Source organism: Notolepis coatsorum (genome assembly GCF_963971535.1).
Source record: "Notolepis coatsorum genome assembly, chromosome: 9".
Lineage (NCBI taxonomy): Eukaryota > Metazoa > Chordata > Actinopteri > Aulopiformes > Paralepididae > Notolepis > Notolepis coatsorum.
The window spans coordinates 111,353,915-111,374,883 of NC_140173.1; the positions used below are offsets into that span (position 1 = coordinate 111,353,915).

General features: G+C 39.3%; 1 protein-coding gene across 1 annotated transcript; it reads left to right on the forward strand.

Moving 5' to 3' along the window:
* Window positions 1-1,816: 1,816 nt before the first annotated feature.
* On the forward strand, window positions 1,817-19,541 carry pitx3 (paired-like homeodomain 3; the record flags this gene model as incomplete). Its single annotated transcript, XM_084321587.1, has 4 exons — window positions 1,817-1,920; window positions 9,103-9,229; window positions 14,821-15,026; window positions 18,972-19,541. Exons 2-4 carry the CDS (start codon window positions 9,121-9,123, stop codon window positions 19,539-19,541), a joined length of 885 nt encoding a protein of 294 aa, XP_084177713.1. The 5' UTR covers window positions 1,817-1,920; window positions 9,103-9,120.
* Between the last annotated feature and the right edge of the window lie 1,428 nt (window positions 19,542-20,969).

Sequence of the window (20,969 nt, forward strand, 5' to 3'; positions counted from 1 at the left end):
AGTATGGTCAAAATACCATGATATTACTATTGATATCATGGTACCATTATATTATTTAAGTACAAAAGTGGTACCATGGTGATACATAACTTTTACCATGGCAGTAGGCTATGTGGTAAAATGGCCGGTACCACAGTAAAACTGAAATTACCATCATACCATGATAGAGAATAATGTCACACATGTGCAAGTCACAAGTCTCACGTGACCGTCTTCAAGTTTCAAGCAAGTCCGAAGTCACCGTGTTTAGTCGAGTCGAGCCACTACTAAACATCAAGCAAGTCAAGTCATTGCTCAGGTAAGTCACAATGAAATAAGTGCATAAAGCAAGAGAGAGCATCAAGCCATGTCATGAGAAAACTGCACATGTACAACTATGGTTATGGGATTCCATTATTGATAACAATACTTATCAACACTCTTATCGACAGTTCCTAATTTTGAGTGCAAGATACATGTTGTTAAAAAGTTTAACAACATATTTTAGTTGATCAAATTAAATAGATTGTTTGCTCATGAAAACATGATGATGGGACCAATTTGTAGAAATTACTGGTACGTTGTTGTTGATACTTGAGAAATGTCTGTTTCTGTTGCCGTATGTCCAGTCCACCAAGCCTTGTTATTGCTATCTCTACCACCTCCTTCCTAAAAACGTCTACATTTGTATCTAAGACCATTTGAATGCTGAAATAGATTAGTATACCGGCAGCAGTTCCCCACCACGTTGTATTTATTATGCGGCACATAGGCAAATTGCGCGAAAAATAAACGTAGGTATACACATTTCTATCTGGTGTTGATTTTCTGCTGTGGATTGTGTAATGTATCAATTAATTTAGAACAGTAAAATTGTTCTGCTGTGGTCGAGTTACATTGACTTTGAACTAGTGAGGGACCGCGAACAGAATGATGAAGCTCTGTCTTGAAAAGCTGTCCATTCGTAAAGCTGGACAGAAGAAGAATCAGAAGAACGCGTCTGGTAATAAAGCCCGAGAGAAAATCAACGCAGGTGTGGAAGAATAATTCCAATGCTTTCAGCTCGATTCTGTGTTGCAATTGTTTGGTCCTGCTAGACACCGTCTTGGGTTGCGCACAGTGCACTAAAAATCCCCATATCATGTTTCAAAACGGTAACGCGTCTCAATGCACGAAGAATGCAAATATGCTATTCAGCTCTAATACAAACAGTCAAGTCCTTTCGAGTCATGTGCGAAAGTCAAAGTCAAGTCTCAATGAATAGCCTACCATAATTAAGTAAAGTCGAGTATTTTACCAACGTAGTCCTCAAATTTGCGAGAGTCTGACTCGAATCAAGTCATGATGCGACCCCCACCACCTCTGTAGTGATCTCCCTTAGCAGCGGTCCACGTCACATCACTTTAGCTGACGACAATTGTGACTGGTGGACCAACAGATCAGACACTTGTCTTCTCCCTTCATATGTTCAGTCTATACCCCATTCCATTCCTCATCTCTCCCTCCACTCAACATCTTCTCGCGCCTCCTGGAGATGAAAGCAAGATCGATTGAGCTGCGGGTTGACGAAAAGAAAAGGTGTGTATGTGTGCGCGCGTGCGTGTGTGCATTCGCGCGCGTACGCTCACGCGCCTGCGTGCGGTGCGCTTGAAAGGACGGCGGGGGCCAAGTAAAAGCTGTGAAGTGGGCAGTCCTTTCTACAGTGGACCTGTCGCACACAATATTTAGCATAAAGTCAGTCCCCCCTCTGTGTGGGGATCAAGCTCTCACTCTCGACTAGCTTCATGTCTGACAGCACACAGAGAAGGAAACTGACCTTTTTGATTTTTACAGACCGGGGAACTTTGTTCATGTCACCAGCAACACCAGTCTTGGACAACCGTTGACCCACAACACGTTTGCCTTTACTAGGGATTTAAATTAACCAGACCAGGATTTGATGTAAGTGCAAAAGGTCTCAGCTTTCTTTTTGTATAATGATGCGACTTTTGTTTGTGTGTCTGTTGCAATCTGTGCTTAAAGTTCTACTAAATTGACATTGGTGTAGTCTGGCTATATCACTCGCGCAACTGCTGGCTTGATAGGAAGTCCCTCCTAAAATACCGCCTGTGTCTTCACACGGAGAATGGAACTGGAAAAGACTTTATTTTTGGTGATGCATATTGTGAAGGCGATGTGCTGTTGTGAGAACCGGCACACCGAATCTGTCATGTCTTTAAAGAAAAATAGGCGTATAGGCTATAGAGGTATAGGCTATACACTATATATCCTCATAAAAACCCAGCTCAAATACTACCGTATATTTGTATTCAACTGTTGAAGATGCACATGTGGGACTTGTCTAACTGCATAGCCATGGGGTTGTTCACTTGGTTGTTTTGATTAGGCTATCAACTTTTTGTCAGTAGCCTTCCTTCATTATGTAGTTTTTAACACTTGTAAGACTGTAGGTTATTATGTAGGGTGAATTGTAAGAGAGCGATTCGATAGAAGATTTAGAAACCCGTCCAACAGCAAAACCTTTAGTTTTACATTGTTCTATAATTCTAATAATACTAATAATACTAATACTAATATATTATTATTACTATACTCTTATAATAATACTGCTAATAATAACAAACTATAATAATAACATTAGTAATTCAATAGTCTGCGCTCGATATATTCTTCATAATACTGGCAATGGCTGAAGCGAATGCTATGAGAATTTTTCAGAGCAGAGGTCAAAAATATTTGGGGATCTAGCCGAAATTGATAGGTGGCAGGTGTTCCCAGGCCACGAGAGACCACCGAAAGAAAAACAGAGACATACCCCCCACCTCCCCCACCCAACCTCCTGCCCCCATCCAGGCATGTCTGCCCGCCTATCTATTCTGTTTTATAGGGTTATTAATGCTGCAAATATGTCCGATCATTTGAGCTGTTGACACTAAAATCCTGCTGTAGGCCTACTGATATATGATATATATAAAAGTTTCTATCGCAAATTCTTTTTCTATCTGCATTTTCCTTTTAGAGTTTTAGCAATATAGAGCCCAAATAAATAAGCCTATTTTTCTGATTCCATTAACCTACCGACATGGAAAACAATTATGAGTAATATATGTTCGGACATAAGATCTTATATTTTGGAGTTCTTTCTGATTTGTTCTTAGCCTGTTGATATATCTTTGCTATTAATACGCCTTTGTGTTCATCGTTTGAGCAATATCTAGCCATATTATTTGTCTTACAGTGATAAGCTATATGTGCCCCACCGCTTTTATTGATTTATATCGGCCCTGTTACGTTTGAAGGCTTCATTCTGTTTTTGTCGTCTAATTTGGATTAATGGCATGCAGCCATTTCCTATCTGCTATAATCACTAAATTATAATTAATTCGGTACGCCCTCAGTAGACTCTTTTGCATTGCTTAGTTCATACGAAAATAAAATGTGTTTAATCGGTCACGTTTGACCTCTGTCTGCACACAATGTAAACGTTTACCTTCTCCATGAGGTCATCATGTCTGACAAATTGCACAATTGAGGTCAATTGAGATGCGGGCAGTTTTTGTTTGTTTGTTCGTTTTGTTTTTACATTTTACATATGGGATATAGGATAATGGAATGATATAGGATATAGGGTATAGGATACGTTGTCAATATCGGGTGGGAAATTAACCTTGACTTTAATTCAAAATCACACGTAGCCTAAAAACAGAGTGTATCTTAATAAATAGGCTATATTTGTTTTTTAAATGGGCCATACGGTTTGTGAAATAACAAAGCATTTATGAGAACAACTGGAGAAAGATGTTTATTATAAAAAAATATGGCCTTTGTAGCCTATTATACCTTGGCTAAAATATTATTAAATCAATTGTATAGCTCTGTTTGTTCCTTATATTATTATATCATTATATTTTCATATTTATTTCATGACCTTCACGTTTTCAATTATTTCAGTATATGACACTAATTTCCCTCGGGTAATTTCGTTTGTGTGGAAAATAACCAATCAAAAATAATAAACGAATACATTTTTTATAATCGTATATTATTTAGATTAGATGTATGATAATTTTTTTACGCAAACCTGTCCTAATATATCTATTTAAGCAATCCTCCATTCTACTATATTCGTAGGCTATACTGTGTTGAGCCTAGGCCCTGGCCCTATATCCAACATGCCTTTAAAACTGAATGATCTTGTGGGCCAGGGCTCACAGGATGCACACGGTGTAATACCGCACGCGGAAAACCTCACCCTGCCTCCCTCAATCATATGCAAATTAGTGTTATGTTATAGGAGGAGAAATTAACATCTACAAACATTGGACCGAAATTCCATCTGCCGCGCCTCCTCGAGGAGACCCTTAATAAGTTCTCAGACAGCAAAGTGACACACATCTTAATCAACTCTTAATCCAAGGAATTAATTCTCGACGCGTTTATGAATAATTCCAAGGCTAATGCCCGAGTCCGTGGAAATGTAAGCAGTCTGTCTCAGCCGTACCAACAGATGGACCCTGCAGCAATCTCCTGAAAAATGAGGGGATTTTTGCTTCCATTCTTTAATTTTTTTTTTAAATTATGATTAGGTATAGCCTATTTTAATGAGACCGATGTCACCGCGCTGCCGTTTATGCAAAGCGTGCTTATGCAAACCATGAGACTTTCATCTTGCATGCCATTCGAGTTGATTTGCGTTCATTTCCGAACATGTAAGGCTCCGTCAGTTCATGGCAGTATGAGTAAACATACAAGTCCATCTTTCGTTCATATGTTTTACGCTTTATAGAGCGTATGGAGTGACAGACAACCGTGGAACACTTGTCAGGTCGGTGTAGACGCAGCGGCAGCAGCACTGCAGAGGCACGACTTTCTAACACAAGGCCGTGCATGGATCCATATAGGAAACTCACAGAAGAGAGGGTATTGTGAAGGGTTTTGTTTGTCACACAAGCCATTCGCCTGTAACATTTTATTATGGCAGGCAATGAGCACAGAGATGCTACAGCTCTATATCAACATGTCACCATGTTGTGTCTGAGGTACTGTATAATTTCATCTGCAATGCTATACCTTTTACCTTAATGCTGCATGCTGCGCCACCATTTCCAGAGTCTGTCTGTCTATCTATCGATCCATCGGCATCGATGCATCAGTCCATCGGTCCATCCATCTATCTATCCATCTATCTGTCTATCTATCAATATCTATCTATCTATCTATCTATCTATCTATCTATCTATCTATCTATCTATCTATCTATCTATCTATCTATCTATCTATCTATCTATCTATCTATCTATCTATCTATCTATCTATCTATCTATCTATCTATCTATATCTATCTATCTATCTATCTATCTATCTATCTATCTATCTATCTCTCTCTCGACTCTCTCTCTCTCTCTCTCTCTCTCTCTCTCTCTCTCTCTCTCTCTCTCTCTCTCTCTCTCTCTCTCTCTCTCTCTCTCTCTCTCTCTCTCTCTCTCTCTCTATCTATCTATCTATCTATCTATCTATCTATCTATCTATCTATCTATCTATCTATCTATCTATCTATCTATCTATCTATCTATCTATCTATCTATCTATCTATCTATCTATCTATCTATCTATCTCTATTTATCTACACTGCAGCTGCCACTTGACTCAAACAACCCTGATTTGGCGTATGGCTTGTGGTTTTCTTTTGCTATAATAAATCTATAAGAAAACCACAAGCCATAAGCCAAATCAGGGTTGTTTGAGTGGATGCTGATAAACTGCACACCAACTCAAATTCATCTCTGCAACAATATGTTGTAGTAGAAATAGTAGGAAACTATTTTTAAAGTATACAAATTGTGTATAGACTGTATACATATATGTTCCCAGTCTGATTCACACCACATTGACACTTGGCCATTCATCATGATCATAGTGGCTGGCTCAATTTCATATGTCTGACCAAAATACTGTACCCTGGTGATATGCCATGGGCCACACTCACAATGGACAGCTGTTGATCTCTCAGCCAAATAAGTATACCCTTTGAGTTTTGCCATGGGGTGCAATATCGTTTTAGCTATCAAGGGAGACTTTGGGATGATGTGAGACCGTGGAATACAAACAGTTGAACTATTATGTGGTGTGTTACTGTAAGTGATATAGCAAAGGGCATTTATAAGTCTGCCTTTCAGGTTCAGGTAAGAGAAAATGTAAACAACTTGATATATGCGATCATCTCTCCTTTGTTCTGCTGCAGGTTTTATCGTATGGTTTTTGGAACTATGTTTGCGGTTATGAACTGAGACTTTTGACCTGTAAGTCCACAAATCCATATCAGAGGTTCATTAATACAAAGCCACAACACAGAAGCAGGCTGCTTACTAAAGTAATCTCTGCTGTGAGATTTGACTTTATCCTCAATCTTGCATCTTTTTCCCAGGGATACATGAAACAGCCTCCGGGAGATTGAGAATAGCAGAGCATATCCACTTTCATGTGGTGTAATCTTTTTGAAGTGCTCCTATTTTTCCTCATATGTTAAACAAAAGCAGATGAAATCCTCTCTTTAAAGGTTTTCACGGTTTTTCTTTATCTATTTGTATTAATTGCTGACAAAAAGTGCACAAAGTGCTCTGTTTTCAATGTTTTAACACAATGTTTAAAATATGAACGAGAAGCAAACAAAATATCTTCATTTTAGCCATATAGATAGCTTCTGTTTAGTTTTGCTCATGCAGTCCAGATCACTTTTAACTACATCACTCAGGGATATCGTTTTAAATCATCCCAATAGTTGACTATATAGCATTTAATTTCATTGACAAAACAAATGTTTAGTAAATGCTGAGGAAACAGCTGGATTAGGACATATTTCATTGTTGTGTTTTTGGGTGCCAAGCAGGTCCTATTCAGGCAATATCAACAGTTTTTAAGGCCTTCAAATGAAACATTCAAACTAAATGTAAATTGTCCTGTCTGGGAACTATAGATGCACTCATGTCCATCACACCGTTCTTTTTTCCGTGTTTCTTTTCTGACTGAAAAATGCAGCTTCTGTGTAAATTGTTACAAAGAATGTTTCCTAAGTAAAGTACAACTAAATGGCCTGAAATATGCAGCATTTCTTAGATTGTTTTCAGGTAGGTTTACCCTTTAAATATTACATGTGTTCTAGTTCCGGTTCATATGATTTTGAATAGATTTAGAGTTGTTTTGTGCTCCTATTTTTCATCAGAATTCTCTTTTAGATTTAAAAAAAAACTCTACAGAGGGCTTCAACTTTACAACATAAACGTTCTAATTCCTGTTGCGGTGTTTGCTAATATCAATAGCTGTCAAGAAATAAACTTGGGTCCAAGCAAAACCAATTCCAATGAAACACATGGCCTTTTGACCTCATTAGAATGTTCAGTTCTCAAGATTCTAATCTTACATGGTGAGATGGGCTCCACCTGAAAGGGTTAAGGCTCTGATACTCTGATGTGCCACGTTTTGGGCAATAGGACAAGGTCAAGTTCTTGGCAACAGGAAATTAAGTGAGAGACAGAGGTCAACATATAAAACTGAGTTTATTCAACATCAAGGTGCCATGCATATACAAGACGAGTGCTGAGAGATCTGATCTTGGCCAACAGTGTTTTAAAAAGTTATCCAGAGTATACATCCTTTATAGGGTACTTCAGATTAAATATATTACAGGATAACATTTGGTGGGTGCTATAGAAATTATGGATAGTATGGCCTGTCTGATGTTGAGGAGTATTAGGGGGCCTGACAGTAAAAATGCATAAGCACTAAAATGGCTGTGAATTAAACACCCTTTTAGACACTTATAAGCATGAATTAAAGTGTGAGACAATCCATCCACTTTTTAACATAAACGTGCACACACTAAAATGTGTAGGCTACACTATAATGTTAAGATGACATGTTTAGTGGTAAAACAGATATGCTGGAAGTTCAATGGGAAACTAATAGAGTCTCTAACTGAACATTATTGCACATGGTGACACGCTGTCTGGTTCATAAGTTCAACTAGGTTTTGTGTCTGTGGTCTGCACATGGTTTTCTGATGTTGGGGACAGAGCGGGGGAGGTGCAGGGTTTGACACAATGCCATGTTATGATGGGCCTCCCTGAGCCTCATACTTAGGAGAGGTCACGTGGCTACAGACTGGCACACAGAGTGGCAGCAGAGACGGGCTTGTGAAATAATAACCCAACAGTGAAATATGGGAGTTTCTTTCCTGGGGTCTCATAAATATACACCATCTCTTGAAGTGCTAATTCTCAAGTGTTAAGAAGAACATGCGAACGGCTTTGATGACACACGCACGCAACATGTCTGCGGAAACGTCCTTTGCAATGTCATGTGGCCTATGTCATATATATCATATGCTTGTTGTGTGTAGAGGCCAATGTCAGTAAAAGTGTGAGCGACAGGTCTTTGACGGACAATATAGCCTATATAGTTTACATGTTTTATTTCCTTCATGTGTCTTTTTTTGGATTTCCCCAGAGCAGTTAGTCGGCTAAGTGGACCCGATCGTTAAAGCGGCCACGCACGACATCGTAAATCTCTAGCTTTGAGGGAGTGATTGTGCCCCCATATCTTCAAGGTGTTAACTGCGCTTGTATAAATAAATTACCTGTTATTTTTAGGCTCCATTAAGTAGCCTATCATCCTATAACTGAGGTTGCTATATATATGTTGGAGGTGTCACCGTATTTTGAAGCAATAACTCCATTGCACGAAAGCAAGCAAAAAATAATACATTTCAAAGGGAGCGTTATGTCAGCATCCTTCAAAGGTATACAATATACATGATGCCTACGTTAGCTAAAATTCAGATTGTTGATATTCACATTATTGATGTTTACGTTATAGACATGCCTACAGTTTATAGCATAGTGGCTACAATTAATAAACGTAAATAATAGATAGACGTTAGCCTATTTTGTGAGGAGTTATTAGACCTTCGGATGTATAGTGGTAATTTTTTTTTATTTTTGGGAAAAAACGTCATATAATCATACTCATCTCACGCTCTATTGGACATGGTGACTTTTGGGGAAATGAGGAAGTGAAGCATGTTGCTTGTGTTTTCTGTGCTGAAATGTCTTGCCTTGCTGTTTGCAGAGCCTGGCGGCCGGGGTTATGGATTTTAACCTTCTGACGGACAGTGAAGCCCGTAGCCCGGCGCTGTCGCTCTCGGACTCTGGGACGCCTCAACACGATCAGGGATGCAAAGGTCAAGACACCAGCGGTCAGTTCCACCAAGACCTTATATGCATGAAATGACATTAACGAAATATCCAGAAACTGTCGATACATAAACGTTCCTGAGTTTAGGCCTAATGGCACAATAGCTACAACACCTTATAATTATATTAATAATAATAATAATAATAATAATAATAATAATAATAATAATAATAATAATAATAATAATAATAATAATAATAATAATAATAATAGTACAAGCGTATACTTATTAGCCTACGGGTACTACTTTAACTACTACTGATATTGTTATTATTATGATAATAATAATAACAATAACAATAATAATAATAATAATAATAATAATAATAATAATAATAATAATAATAATTCATATTAATAGTATTATTATGATTAATAATAACAACGATAATAATAATCATCATCATATCGTTAGAATGAGAAATTATAATAATCCACTATTTTAAAGCACTAGTTATTTTTCTAAGCCACTTAGCTTAATTGATTGTAAATAGGTAAATAGGCCGCACAGCTAAATTCCCCACAAAATTCCTGATGTCATCCTGTTTTTTCTAATTGACATTTTTTTTTTTATATATATAGCTCAGAGAGAGTCGAGTTCTTCGTTTATGTTATCTGTCTATTATGCGCCACCTTTAACAGGTTGACCTATATATCAGCCCCGTTAAAGTATGGCCTTATATTGTCATCGAAACCAATATACATACCATTCTTTGCGATGCGGCGCATTTGTGCGATCAAGCCATGCACCATTGAATAATTAATAGGCCTAGGCAATAGCCAAGTTTTTGTTTATTTTATTGTATTACGATTATTGAAAACTACGTGACGGCTGATGCGTATGTTTGCAGGAGGATAAACAGTATAATATATTATATTATTTGTCATAGAGAATTCTTCATGCGATATATATGGACACTTTGATGAAATAAAATGTTCATGGTCAGGATTTCTTTCTGTCTGTTATAGCTATAGTGCATTTAACAAGCCCCGTGAGAATGGACACGATTTGCTTATGAAATACGATATATGCAATATGAAATTGCTGCTGTCTTTTAAATACCAAGGCATATACTCATGGGAGAGACCGAAGTCCTTCACACCTATTTTTCATTCTGTCCATTTTGTATGAAGAGGGGTGGCCGAATTTCTCTCAAAATGTATACTTTTCAATAGCCCGTGCAATCGCACGACACGAGTGTCTCAGTTTCAAAGCAGAAATCCGAAATAATATTCATAAAGCACGGGCACTGTCTAATCCACAGTACCGGGGCGGTAAACCTGCATATAGCGTGCGTGTCACGCGGACAGAAATTGACCATGCATGGGCTAAAGGAAAAAGTGCAACTCAGCCCCTTTGTGCATTCTTGGGCATACACTTTTGTTGTGCAATTTACCCATTCACTCACACATTCACCGATGGCAGAGGAAACCATGCAAGGTGCTGCCAACCTGCACATCGGGAGCAATTAGGTATAGGGGTTAATTGGTGTCTTGCTCAGGGACACGTCGACACACTGCCTGGGAGGACCGGGAATCGAACCGAGAACCTCCTACCATGCAAATGCTCTACCTCCTGCGAGCCGCACTGTCGCCCACATATAGTAAATATATAAGTCTGTTTCAAGTCGTTGACATTCGTTTAAAGTCATACTGCAACTAAAAGTCTCCCATTTCACAGATGAGCTTTTTCTGCTCTCCTATATCCCTCCATCTCTAACAATATTCATTTTGTTGGGTGTTGTCTGACAATTTTTTGTAACCTTCGTTTGCAGGCAAGCCAACTAAGAACAGATTCTTATTTACAAGATGGCCTGGCAAGGTGTGATGAAGGCATGCATATAGTGATCAGCTGTTCTATGTGGATTGAAGGATTTATTTTTGGCTGCACTCCTATTGGGAGTATGAAACTCTTCTAAACCTATGACCTCATCAAACATCACCATTATTATTATTATTATTATTATTATTATTATTATTATTATTATTATTATTATTATTATTATTATTATTATTATTATTATTATTATTATTATTATTATTATTATTATTATTATTATTATTATTATTATTATTATTATTTTAAGTGTTTTTACTGATTATTTAAAGGGAAAGATCCACCAAAAACCCTATATGAAAATCATAGCGTCTCGGTTTGAATCTGTGATGTCATCAAGTGGCACTTTTTGGAGCTGGTCCATTGACAGTGAATGGCTGACTTTGTGCACTTATATAATTTATTCCATTCCATCCGAATGAGTTTTATTATAGCTCTCGATTCTATCTCTGAATTAGAAAATGTATAGGCTACACACATCCCACTAAAATCACTATGGCTGGGCGGCTAGGTGGTGTAGTGGGCAAGGCGCTCGCCATCAACGCTGGAGACGCTGGGTTCGAATCCAGCTCTCGGCATTGCTATCAGCTTGGCTGGTCGTTCATACTAACACAATTGGCAGTGTTAGGGGTGGGAAAGCTGATGGGTGGGTCCTGGGCGTTGTGGACAGCGACCCCTACAGTTCGGTCGGGGCGCCTGCACAGCGAGGGTAGGATCTGGAGGGAGGTAGTGTGACCTTCCACACGTTACACTCTCCCGGTGAGAATCTGCGCTGCCAGGCTGGCTGCTGGCTGGCTGCTGGCTGGCTGCACATGCGTTGGAGGAAAGCATGTGACAGTCTCCAGCCTCCCGGACCAACAGTAGGGGGGAGTGCGCAACAACCAGGAAGGGGGTTGGGAATTGGCATAACGACTAACAGTGGGATGGGAGAAAAATCGGAAAAAAGGAGGGGGGAAAAAGATAATAATAAAAAAATATATATAATCACTATGGCTACATTAGTGTCCTAAGATTTGTTCCACTATTCTGACCAGAAGCTCCGGGATTTGTCTCTTGGTGACGTCATCACTAGAGTCTTGTCTCTCGTCAGTTTAAGAAGCGATTTCTTCATATTCACATATTGAAACTGAGCTGTACAGTATCATATAAATTACATATGTCAATTCTATTTATGGTTGATTACTTCACTTTAAGTAAGCATAATAGGCAGGCCTATATACGATGATCACGATGATAAAATATAAGATAAAGGTTATCACCTCCTTTTCTTTTCTTTTTTTTAAGATAAATATAGTTCCAAGACCTTTTGTCTTCAACCCTCTCTGAAGAACCATTTTTGGATCTTTTATGTTTAGTGTATACGTTCAGATCTAATTACCAGCTGTGCGAGCCTTGCTCGTAAATCCAGCCCTAACAAGACTTCAGACATTCTCCTCCGCAAGTCAGCTGCAATGACTTTGAAAGAAATGCGTCCGTGTATCCCTCTCCCTCAGAACGTTAATTTACTGTAAAGCCCATCCCCATTTAGAATGCTGTCTAAACGTCCAGGCTATTTCCCTCACTTTATTTATTGTTTATTTTTTATTTTTTTAACCTGTACTTGGTGGCTGCTGCATCTTTTTGCATGTGTGACATGATGGGTACCCTGTCCTGATCAAAACACTAGTTCCTATGTAAAGAAAACCTTGACGAAATATGTTATTTGCAGAATACATGACACAGGCTGTCTTAAAAGCAAATTTTTTACAGTTGTTCTCACTATGTATAGCAATTTCCAAATGTATGCTTGAAAAGGGCATTTTCTTGTGCTTTTCAGCTAAACTCATTTGAGAAGTTGACCCCGAGCTGCTCTGTCGTGTAGGCACATTATCAGTCAGATTGCTCCTATTGTTGTCAACTACATGGGTCTAAAAAGGTCTGCCCTTTCCTCTGTATTGTGTTCTAGACGTTGGCCTTAAGTGACGGCTAACCCAGTGTCAGTTTACTGGCAGATAACAGACTCAGCTGGGTCCTTATTGGTGCTGCTGGTGGCCCCGCCGGAGCCTCTTGTTAAAGTCTGCTGATCATTTCAAACTGCTCCCAGAGAGCTAAGCCCTCGCCAAACAGAGCCCAACCTGCCCCAGTCACAAAAGCTTTATCCCAGGGATTAGGTAGCCAACTAATTTCGCTGCTTTCTGTGGGGTCCTCAAATTGCGGCGCTCTGATCAGGAGGGAGAGAGGATCCTCAGCAGACATAACAGGGTTGTGTGGTCCTCTGACTTACTCAAGTCGGTGCCAAATGGAATGACTTGATTGGTTTTGAATATCTTTGAGATGAGAATACTATGTAATGCCACTGACAGAGTGTTGGAGGGCCTATTCTGAGCTGTCGGAGTCACTTCCATCATGATTGCAATTTTCGGAGACAGATTGTCAAACAGCAAGATTTTACGTATTTAATGAGTGAATTATTTCTAAAATGTTTGGGAATTATATTTGTTACTTTGTGTAGTGATAGAAAGTTGCTTCCATATGCTCTGAAATACCTCATGTTAACATGGCTGACTGAGTATTATAGAGTAATAATCACAGATCCAGAGCAATGTTCTAAAGGTGTGGAATAACTGTCAGAGCAGTTAAAGTATGGATATACTGTTTGTACATGTATGCCTGTAGGTGCTCTTTGATCTTGGAAGCTACAGTAAAGTGTGTGTGTGTGTGTGTGTGTGTGTGTTGGGGGTTGAGAGAGAGAGAGAGAGAGACATACAGAGAGAGAGAGAGAGAGAGAGAGAGAGAGAGAGAGAGAGAGAGAGAGAGAGAGAGAGAGAGAGAGAGAGAGAGAGAGAGAGAGAGAGAGAGGGGGGGAGAAAAGTGATAGAATACCACAGACCTGTTTGATGCACATTGCGGCATGTGTAAATAGGGAGTTTTGTCATTTGCTGCATGTGGAAAAAATATTCTAAAACGGATGCTGTTGGTGCTTTCAAGTCAGACACAGAATCATATACATTATAGAGTCAACACCTGCTGTGCATTATAGTGATCTAACTATCCCATCGATTCTCATGTCAAGTCAAACTTTTTTTAAATATTTTTTTTAAGTGCATTATCACAGTAAGTCTCAACACAAGTCACATGCAGTAAAATAATATGAAAAAGAGCTGAGCACACAAGTTACCCAGATGGAAAATATGTATATAAATCCTACAAGAGTTTTCCATGGTCTAATTTTGATTCTTACAAGGGATTAAGAGAATCTACAATATGGCTGCGCAACCACTAATCTAACATATACTATTAAAAATGAAATGAGTAAGGTAATGATATCTGAATAAATTTAGTTTCGTATCAAACTTCCTAAAGGTGTTTAGAATAATACTTTTTTTGTTTTTGTTTTTTGTATGAGAACATATATCAAGAAAGACAAGAATCTTAGACTCAGGGCTGGGTGATATTCAGAAGCCCTTTGCTTTTATCGATATCAATATATATATATACATCACAATATCATATTGGTCCTGTATGATAATGGGAAGTGTGATACAATCAAATAAAATTTGACATTATCAAATATGTCAGAAATAATTTCTTGAGAAAACTGACTCACTATTGCTTTTTAGCATTGATTTAGAAAGCAAAATTCACACTTCCCTATTACAATTCTTGATATAATTTAAAATGTAAGATTCACGGTACACCACAGTTAGACGATATTCAATATATATATCGGTATATTGCCCAGTCCTATTCAGACTCCTCTGTCCCTGATCTCTCAGATACAGAGAAATCCCACCAGAACCAGATTGATGAGTCCAGTGCTGATGACGGTTCCCTGAAGAAGAAACAGAGACGACAGCGGACCCACTTCACCAGCCAGCAGCTCCAGGAGCTGGAGGCCACGTTCCAGAGGAACCGCTACCCCGACATGAGCACCCGCGAGGAGATCGCCGTCTGGACCAACCTCACAGAAGCACGTGTCAGGGTGGGTATGAGCTAGAGCGGTGCTGTGTGGTGGTGGTGGGGGTGGTGGTAATGGGGCGGCTTTAGAGGGTTTGAAAGTATTTTATCGTATCTGAATCCGGTATCTAATCTACTTATGGAATCCAAATTATATACAAATCCAAAGTCCCTTATCAAATGTTTTTTTAGGTAAGAAGAGAGAGAGGAAAAAAGTCTCAGAACTGAATGAATCCAGATATTTTATTAATGTGGAACCTGTTCTAAAACAGAACCGGGTTAAATAGAACCCAGCCCTTGGACGGGTGTGCAAGAAGTGCACCAACATGCCCTGTAGTGTGGCTTTGAGTTGTCTCAGCTTGTTTTTGCTTTTGTTACCTGAACTGGTTCTTTTAGTTTTGGCCACTATAAAGAGCTGATCTGCTTTACTCAAAAGGCATGTGCCTTGGTCGCCTTAGTCTGCCCAAGTAAAAAAGAAGTATGTATATTTATGAAAGTACTTTAATAGTATACTTTTTATGTATTCAGTAAGTAATCTAAAGTTTTGTTAAACTGAAACCACTGATGTTGTACTTAGTGTGTTAAATGTTGTACTTAAGATGTACTAATTATACTTTTGATGTATTTTTGGTTACTTTTGCTAATAAAATAGTATACACTTTTAGTACAACTACAACTTTTATAAGTATTACTTGTGTTTGGTAGACAGCTCAGTTTCGTTTTAAAGTGTAATAACTATCATACTAAACATGTGCTTTGAATTAGTACATGAAAGCACATAACCAAAAATAAATATCAAATATACTAAATATGGGTAGAATTAGAAATATACTTTTAACACACAAAAGATATATTTTCAGTATGGAAAAATATACAAATGTATCACTTGGTGATTGTATTTAGTTGAGCTCCATTTATTTATTTGTGTTAAAGGCAGCACACAACAGTTTGGGGAAATTATTACGATAAAACATTCTAAATTAGTGGTCTTTGCATGAATGCAAAAATGTGTCGACAACAATAAAAAAAAAAAAAATAATCTTCCTTGGGTGTGGGTTTCTGTCAGGGATTTATTTAAAGGAGCACTTCAGCAAAAAATAATGCTGAATAATGCTCACACTCACACATCCAAAAACTCTAAACTGTTTTGCACACATTAATTTAGTGACAGACAGTTATTGAGAGTAAATGAGTTTGAAATATGACCACCGGTGATGTTATTTGGGACAGTGACTCCTTGTGTTGTGCTAATTACAGCACCCTGCACATGAAACAAGAGCAACACCTTGTCTTATAAAGACTTATAATTTCATGGTGCTATAATTAACATAACACAACGATTCAACATCCCCAATGACATCATTGGTGGCCATATTCAAACTAATTTACTCGCAATAACTGTTAAACTAAACAAATGTGTGTAAAACGGTTTAGAGGGTTTTTGGATGTGTGTGAGATTATGTGCAAAATAAATCAGCATAGATTTTTTGGTGAAGTGCCCCTTTATTAAGTTAATCTTAGCTACTCTGTCTATTGAGAACTGTTTTGAGTGATACAGCGATAGGTGACAAAAATGTGATTCCTCTACTTATACTGTACATGAAGAGGAAACGTCCCTCTGGATGAGTTCATTTGCTTTATTCACTGATACCAATGCAAAGTCTGGGTTCAGATATGACGTGTATAAATGTCGGCGGTATAGTTCATTCTGTCCTGCCCTGTCCCATACCCAAAGGTTTTGGTCACTCACCAAATGGAGCAGGTGGGCACACATTCTGATGGATGACAATACAATCGCTTGCCTGCCTGACAAGTAATGGATCAAATTAATGTTGGCTGGATGAAAGGTCACATAGCAGGCAGTCTTGGTTGTTATTTTGAAAGGACAAACAGACCACACACTGCCCGGGTTCTAATGTCTATCAGTGGCGTGCGCCCACATGGAGGCGAATTCCAGCATACCCAATATATCTTACCTGACAGGTTGATTGATGTGCTTTGTCAGAGAATGTCACTGTAATTGACTGTCAGAGAGCAGAGAGAAGTTATGGTCCAGAGGTGACGGCGGCTACATTGTCATCGATTTCAAAAAGGGGAAAAAAACAAGTTGGAGAATAATGCTGTCTGATGTCTGTGAGGCACTTACTATGTGGCTCGAAAACATTTATTTTGAGTCAGGCAGTGGTTTCGTTGATGTTGTGGTGCCAAAAATCCTACAACGTAGTGTGTCCCTATATGTACATTTGTACAATATGTACATTTTAGTAGTGTTGAAAAGTGATATTTAGATCACTAGAGTAGGCTACCCAACTATAAGTCATTTCACCGTTTTAGTAAAACTTCACTACCACAAAAAATAGAAAAGAAGAAAGTATCTGCTTACAGTAATGACCTTGACATTCAGATGTTTTGATGCCATGGACATTCAAACTTTTCTTGGAAACGTGTTGAAGATGGCGGTAACAACCGCCCTCCTTGATAGTTGGGGTTTCCCCCAGTGTCACCGCGACAGGATGGAAAAGGCAGTGCCGTGCACACTATACCCCTCCTCTCATGGCCAACGGCATTCTATTACTATCATAACAGATGCCTGCCATGCTGGCAAACAGAGTGGTTTGGATGAAGCCAGAGAGAGAGAGAGAGAGAGAGAGAGAGAGAGAGAGAGAGAGAGAGAGAGAGAGAGAGAGAGAGAGAGAGAGAGAGAGAGAGAGAGAGAGAGAGAGAGAGAGAGAGAGAGAGAGAGAGAGAGAGAGAGAGAGAGAGAGAGAGAGAGAGAGAGAGAGAGAGAGAGAGAGAGAGAGAGAGAGAGAGAGAGCTTTTTATTTATTATTATTCAAATTAAAATGGTAAAATGGTTGTTTTATTTTAAGAAACCACGAATCCTATGTTTTGTTTAGACATGAACGCTTTACATTGTATGCTGTAAACTGTTTTGGCAATACTGTTTGTTGTTTGACATTCATGTCAATAATGCGAGAGAGAGAGAGAGAGAGAGAGAGAGAGAGAGAGAGAGAGAGAGAGAGAGAGAGAGAGAGAGAGAGAGAGAGAGAGAGAGAGAGAGAGAGAGAGGGAGCTTTAGTGAACATGAGGAAAGCTATAGATGTTTTGGAGAGCATTAAAGAGACAAATACAGTGCATTTAATACAAAATAAATCATACTAAATCAATATTTCCTATATATATTAAATTCTAATTGTTTCCTAAATGTTTTTAGCAGAATCTGTGAAAAGTAGTATTTTTCTAATCTTCAAACAGAATTTAAAACCCTAATTCTTTTTTTTAATGATTATTATTTTATTTCTTTTAAGCTTAAACTTTAATCTAATCATATGCCCCAAAAATAGGATCTTAAAATTACAAATGTGAAGATTGCCCCACCCTGACATTTCCTATATTGGGATCTCGTAATTCAAATAAGTGACTGATTAGTTTTACTAAGCCTTGCCTAATATGACTGTTTGATAGTACACTTCAACTGATCATTGCATTTCTCAAAAAGAAATTCAGGATAATATTACCAAGTTATGGTACTCCTATCACTGGGTGATTCAGAATTTATGTTTATTAACCACTTTAAAAAAGAAAATGCCTCATTTATGTGCAGTGCTAAAGTAGGCAAAACACTGGAAAAACATGATATTACTGTTCTACTGTGACTTGTTTACCAAATCCAGTAATAAGTAATAAATTATTACATTTTTGTTGATATATTTTCCATATATCACCCCATAACAATTGTTGTTTTGTACATGTTCTTCCATTGCCATGTACAAAACAAGGGTTGCTATGTTACAGGCAGCCATGTTGGAAGACAGAGAACTACACAAACATTCTGTGCAAGGGCTCTATTGTGGAGAGAATGCCTGCAGATGATGCATCGCTCTCTGTATGATCTCACGTTAATGTCTATGCATTTATATGTACAGACCACATAACTCATACTTGTTTTGTGTCCTCTATGCCCCTGCAGGTCTGGTTCAAGAACCGTCGTGCCAAGTGGAGGAAGAGAGAGAGGAACCAGCAGGCAGAGCTATGCAAAAATGGCTTTGGCGCCCAGTTCAACGGACTCATGCAGCCCTACGACGACATGTACACGGGCTACTCCTACAACAACTGGGCCACAAAGAGCCTGGCCAGCAGCCCACTCTCTGCTAAGAGCTTCCCCTTCTTCAACTCCATGAATGTAAGCCCCTTGTCATCCCAGCCCATGTTCTCGCCCCCTAGCTCCATCCCCTCCATGAACATGGCCTCCAGCATGGTGCCCTCAGCGGTGGCCGGGGTGCCCGGCACGGGCCTCAACAATCTGGGCAACCTCAACAACCTCAACAGCCCCACGGCGCTCAACTCCGTGGCAGTTACAGCTGCCACCTGCCCCTACGCCACCTCGGCTAGCCCCTACATGTATAGAGACACCTGCAACTCAAGCCTGGCCAGCCTGCGGCTCAAGGCCAAGCAACACGCTAACTTCGCCTACCCGGCAGTGCAGAACCCTGTGTCCAACCTGAGCCCGTGCCAGTATGCAGTGGACCGGCCGGTATGAAGACACCCCAATACTGACCCCTGAGGCCAACCACCAAACCCCCACCCCCCCCCCCCCCCCTCCCTCCCCACCTACTCTGCTCCCATCCCCCCTGGACCTAGCCACGTTCCATCTCTGAACCCCAGTGTGTTCCTACTTCCTACCCCACGACACTACACAATGCTGTATTGATGGTACGACAACAGGAATAATCTTCAGAACAGAGACATGAAGAGATGTCTCCAGATGGACCACCAACGCTTCAAAGGAACTCTCTCCAGTAGGCTGAGACTTTGTCGCTGAACCGACCAACTGTTTCAAAAAGGATTTCTAAAGATTATAATCCAGTATAATTTTTTTTCTTCTTTCGAACTGCATGATTAGAGTGAATTTAGAAACAGAGAAGAAGAAAACCCCAAACATAACATGGATGCTTCAACAGGACTGGTGGTCAACATCTTGGCCAAAATATGGAAATCAAACACGACATTTTCTGCCGTCACAGGAAAAGGGACCTGTGGTTTCAAAGTGGGAGAGATAGAAGATGTATATAATGGACTTTTTTTGTTTTGTATGTGGCAAAAAAAACACGATCTAGTACTTTGAAGAGGAGAAAAGCATGTTCTTCAAGAGCAGAGACCATAGGTTGATGTACTATGAGTACCTCCTTTAGGAATTTTAATCCTTGTTATGAATTCCACTCACCTCGGAAGGTCGTAAGTCAAAGGTCAACGCGGAAGGGCAAGAGGAGGACACAAAACTTAGTCTCTGAGAGTAGAAATAACCACAGAGCGGTTAGACAACAATTTATCGACACATACGTCAGAATTTTCAACAACCCTTTTAAAGTAAAATCCTAAAAAAGCCATTGAATATATAGATTTGTGTGGTGTTATACAAAGGGAGTCCATGATTGTAAAAAATGTATGTAAGAGTGCAGTTGTTATAAAAAAAACAAAAAAACATGCTTTTTTTTCTGGTGTAGCCTGCTTTGTCTCATTAAAGAACCAATAAAAGGATCAGTTTTTATCAACTACAAATGTACTTTGCCATTGAAAGGAGTTGGTACCTTTTCTTCCATATCTCTCTAATCTATGGCCCTATGACATTAGGCGGTGCGACACACACCAGACCAAAACACAATGTTCTCCCAACATTATCTCCCAACATTACAGGGACGACATGGAAACCCTGTCTAACCTCCATGGTAACCGTTACGCAACGTGGGCCATGAGGAGAGAGGGAGGAATAGAGAGGAAGAGAGATGGAGGAGAGATATAGATGTTCCCAATGGCCAGTCACTGATACGTTTGACCTACACTCTTTGAGCGGTAGCCACGGCGTGTTCACCAGGCTATCCTGTAACACAGCAGGAATTCTTAGAGGCTGCGCCTCAGATCGTATATGAGCAGTGCCAACATTACGTAAGGCATCAAGAAGTCTCTGTGG